Below are 4,745 nucleotides of genomic sequence, written 5' to 3'. Positions count from 1 at the left end.
ATATGTATATATGTATGAATGTGTATATATGTATTTATGTATATGTATATGTATGTATGTATGTGTATATATGTATATAAACTTATATATAGATATGTGTGTGTGTGTGTGTGTATATATATATATATATATATATATATTATTCAGCCATAAAGATAATTTCTGATACATGCTATGATATAAATAAGCCTTGAAAACACTATGTTAAGTGAAATAAGACAGGCACAAAGAACAAGTATTATATAATTGCTTAAATCAAATATCTAGAATAAGCAACACATAAACACAGAAGAAAATAAGAGAAGTTATTTAACTTCCCTTAAAATAAGGGAAGTTAGTTAGAGCTTCTGTTTGGAGTGATGAAAAAGTTCTGGAAATAGATAATGGTGACGGTTGCACAACATTGTAAATGTAATTAATGGGAATGAATTGCACATTTTAAAATGGTTATAATGGCATATTTTATGTTATATATATTTTACCACAATAAAATTTCTTAAAAGAACCTCAGTTATTACAATTTGAATATGTACAGAGTTGATGAGGATATGAAGAATCTAGCATGCAAATGGACTGTTGATAGAAAATGTAAAAACCAAAGGGTAACAGATAACATTTAAAATTCTAAATGTTAGTATCATTAATATCCACTGATCTAGCCTTTCCATCCCTTATCATTTATCCTATGAAAACATCCCTACAAGTACCCAGAGACAGCTGTCCAAAAATGCTCATGTTAGCCTCTATCAATATCAGCAACAACGTAGAGAGACATACGGGAAAGGTACATCAATATGAAGTTGCTTAAATTGGTAGATGCACACAAAAAAATACTGAACAGTTGTTAGAAAGAATAAGGTAACTATATATACAATGACATGGAACAATCCCTAAGAGTAAATGGCTAAATGAAAAAAGAAAATGGCAAAACAGACATGCTATAGATACACTCTTAAAGATAGTATATCTATAAACCAAACCCACTGCCATCAAGGTGATTCTGACTCACAGTGACCTCCACTGGGTTTCTGAGGCAGTAAATCTTTACGGGAGTAGACTGCACCGTCTTCCTTCCACAGAGGGCTAGTGAGTTTGAACCACCAACCTCTGGCTAGCAATCAAATTTGCCACTGCACCACTATGCACCAAAGTTGATGTTAGTTATCTTTGAAGGTAAAATTAAGAACAATCTAACATATAAAGTCTATGCTTTAATAATGCTTATATTTCAGGTAATGAAGACATTAATAAAATTTTAAAAGTTATTCCTAAGTATTATTTTTTAAAAGCGTCACAGGAACTTTAAGATGATCCTATAAACTCCTGGGTTATTGAAATAGATTCCATTTAACAAAATGTGGTATCAGAACAGCCCTATTTAATAAATCAAAATATTTTGTCATCAAGGCAATTCCAACTCATAGCATCCTACAGGATAGAGCAGAACTGCCCCATTCGGTTTCTAAGGCTATATATATCTTTACCAAAGCAGACGACTATATCCTTCTCCTGTGGGGCAGCTGTTGGGTTTGAAGCATGACCTTTCAGTTACCAGCGAGACTTAACCACTGTGCCACCAGAGCTCTTTCTATTTAGTAAAACAGAGACTAAACCAAGAATTAGGGTTTCAAAAAATTTGTATGAAAGTCTTATGAACCTTGCAAAGCAAAAAGTAATTCCAAGGTGAACGTTTTTCCTTTTTGATCTTAACCACAAAGGGATCCTTTAGGATATCATGTATATTGTTATAATCATTCTCTCAAAGCTTAATAATTCCTAGTATTTTTTATTGTTATGGTCAAATAAAATTAAATATTTTTAACACATGTAGAGTATGATCCCATTTCTGTAAAACTTGAACAACTACAAAGACTTAATGTTCACCTAATGTTAATAAAGGTCATTACTGAGTGATGAATGGTAGTTTTTCTTTTTATTTTCTATATTGTATTCTTAGGTATTTCCCAAATAAGTTATAAGGAGAATATGTCACTTACACAATAAAAGTCTTTTTAAAATAAGTGAATTTCCTAATTAGCTACTATGTCTGTCATTTTATCCTCTTTATATTATTATTACTATCTTCTCAGGGGCTCTTGATATGCCAAGGCTTTCACCGTTTTTAACCTTCTGATCTCTAATGACAACCGCATTTAAAAAAAAAAAAAAAGCAAGAACAATGCCCAGTATCATGGAACTACCATAAAATTCCCATAGACATAAAAGCATTGTTCGTGTTTAAAGCAAAAGATTCTGCTCCCCAATTAGGCACATGTTCAATAAAGTACACCTCCATAATGTGACATATTAATGGAGCTCAAATTCACATACATAAATTCATGGTTCTAATTTCAGAGGAAATTAGGGAGACTAAGCAATTAAAAATAAGAAACCTAAAGAAAAGAATGGCGAAGTTACAGAGGCAAGGAATTGGTAGGGAGAAAGGAGAAGGGAAAAAAAAAAGTGAAGGGAGATTTGAGGGCTCAAGATTTACTTTCCAGAGGGGGAAAAAAGTGAGCTCATAAGCCATTAGAAATACTTTATGCTTGCTTCCTATTTTTTTCAGATTTTAAAATAAAGCTCTCATTCTACTTTCACCTATAACTAAATTTATAAAGGATTGAAAAAAAACAACTCACCTGCCTGGCGTACTGGGAATTCCACATGGTCAGAGACTATAATCCGAAGTAAACTGGGGGCAAAATTGATAATCTTGTAGGACTGAAATTACAAAGAAATATTTTACAAAATAGGGCAATATAAAAGAACTGTTATTGAACACATTAATGTCCAATTTTTTCAAAAAATCTTTAAGAGAAACTCTCTAAGGCAAAGTGAAGATTACTAAAATACTTCAAGTCAAAAGAAAATTCCTTAGAATAAATTCCTATTAGTTGAATTAATAAAAGGATATTAACGTTTTTACTTTTTACATATATTGCCAAAATGCTCTCCAGAAAGGGTATGCCAAGTTATGCTCCCAAGAGCAGTATATGAGAGTGTCCATATATACAAAAGGATAGTATAATTCTCGTAAAACTTTAAAACCTTATGAATATTTTAAATTGCATTTTCTCTGTTACAAGAGTGACTGAATTCTTTTCATGTTTGTAGCCTATTTGTCCTCTTTTTCTGAAAATTCCTGTCCCTGTATTCTTCTGTAATTGAAATGTTTTAATCTTTTTTTTTTTTTTAATGTATAGATTGCTTTGGGTAATATTGATATTTTCACAATATTTAATCTTCCTATCCATGAACAAGGCATGTAGATCCCTCATAGTTTTTTGTAGTAGTGTTTAGTTTTCTTTGTATATGTCTTTTGTGTCTCTGGTAAGATTTATTCCTAAATATTATATCTTTTTGGTAGCTACTCTAAATGGCATTGTTTTCCTTACTTCCTTTTCAGAGGTCTCTGTTGATGTACAGGAATGCAACTGATTTTTGTATGGTAACCTCGTATTCTGCCACTGTGCTGAATGAACCTCTCTATTAGTTCCAGTAGATTTTTGACTGAGTCTTGGATTTTCTAGGTATAGGATCATGCCATCTGCAAAGAAAGATAGGTTTATTTTTTCTTTGCCAATTTAGATGCCTTTCATTTCTCTTTCTTGCCTTATTGCCCTGGCTAGGACTTCCAAAACAATGTGAAATAGAAGGGGTGATAGAAGGCATCCTTGTCTGATTCCTGTTTGTAAGGGGAAGGCTTTCAGCCTTTCTCCATTAACAATAATGTTGCCTGTTGGCCTTGCATATATGCCCTTTATTATCTTGAGGATGCTCCTTTCTGTCCCTATTTTGCTGAGAGTATTGAACAGGAATGGGTGTTGGAGTTTATGTAATATCTTTTCCACATCGATTGATGTGATCACATGGCTCTTTTGTTTTGTTTATGTGGTGGATTACATTGGTTGTTTTTCTGATGTTAAACCATCCTTGCATACCTGGTATGAATCTCACTTGGTCAAGATGTATTTTATATATATATATATAAATATATATATATGTTGTTGGATTCTGTTGGCTAGGATTTTGTTGAAGATTTTTGTATCTATATTCATGAGGGATATTGGTCTGCAGTCTTCCTTTTTAGTGGTGTCTTTCCTTGGTTTTGGTATCAGATGTGTTATTCTTGCTTCATAAAATGAATTTGGGAGTATACTCCATCTTTTTCTATGTTCTAGAATAGTTTGAGTAGCATAGGGGTTAGCTCTTCCCTGAACGTTTGGTAAAATTCTCCAGTGAAGCCATCTAGGCCAGGACATTTTTTTGTGAGGAGTTTTGTTATGACTTGGTCAATTTCTTCTTTTGTTCTAAATCTGTTCAAGTATTCTATTTCTGACTGGGATAGTTTAGGTAGGTCTTATGTTTGTTTCTAGAAACTTGTCCATCTCTTCTAGGTTCTCAAATCTGTTGGAGTACAGTTCTTCAACATATTCTGTTATTATATTTTTTATTTCAATGTTGGTTCTGTTGTGATGTCTCCCTTTTCGTTTATAATTCTTATTATTTGCATCTTCTCTTTTCCTTTGTTAAATTTGCCAGTGGTTTGTCAATTTTCAAAAACCCAGCTTCTTGTTTTGTTGATTTTCTCTATTGTTGTTTTTGTTTTCTGCTTCATTTATTTCTGCTCTGATCTTTTTTATTTCCTTCTTCTGGATACTGCAGATTTCTTTTGTAGCTTTTTCTAATTGTTGGATCTATTGAGTTAAAGTGTTGATTTTTATTCTTTCCTTTTTTTTTTTTTT

General features: G+C 32.2%; 1 protein-coding gene across 1 annotated transcript in view; it reads right to left on the bottom strand.

Annotated features, from left to right (window-relative positions):
- IPO8 (importin 8) overlaps positions 1 to 4,745 on the bottom strand; it is an 80,055-nt gene that overhangs the window by 61,551 nt on the left and 13,759 nt on the right. Inside the window, exon 2 of the mRNA XM_007943176.2 lies at positions 2,640 to 2,721. Coding sequence (XP_007941367.1) covers positions 2,640 to 2,721 — 82 coding nt within the window. The remainder of the gene's footprint in view (positions 1 to 2,639; positions 2,722 to 4,745) is intronic.

Source organism: Orycteropus afer, unplaced genomic scaffold (genome assembly GCF_000298275.1).
Source record: "Orycteropus afer afer isolate SDZICR_OR568_19922 unplaced genomic scaffold, OryAfe1.0 scaffold00100, whole genome shotgun sequence".
In the NCBI taxonomy this organism is placed as follows: Eukaryota; Metazoa; Chordata; class Mammalia; order Tubulidentata; family Orycteropodidae; genus Orycteropus; species Orycteropus afer.
Note: the sequence above shows the minus strand (reverse complement) of the source record. Positions and strands in the feature narration are given on the sequence as shown.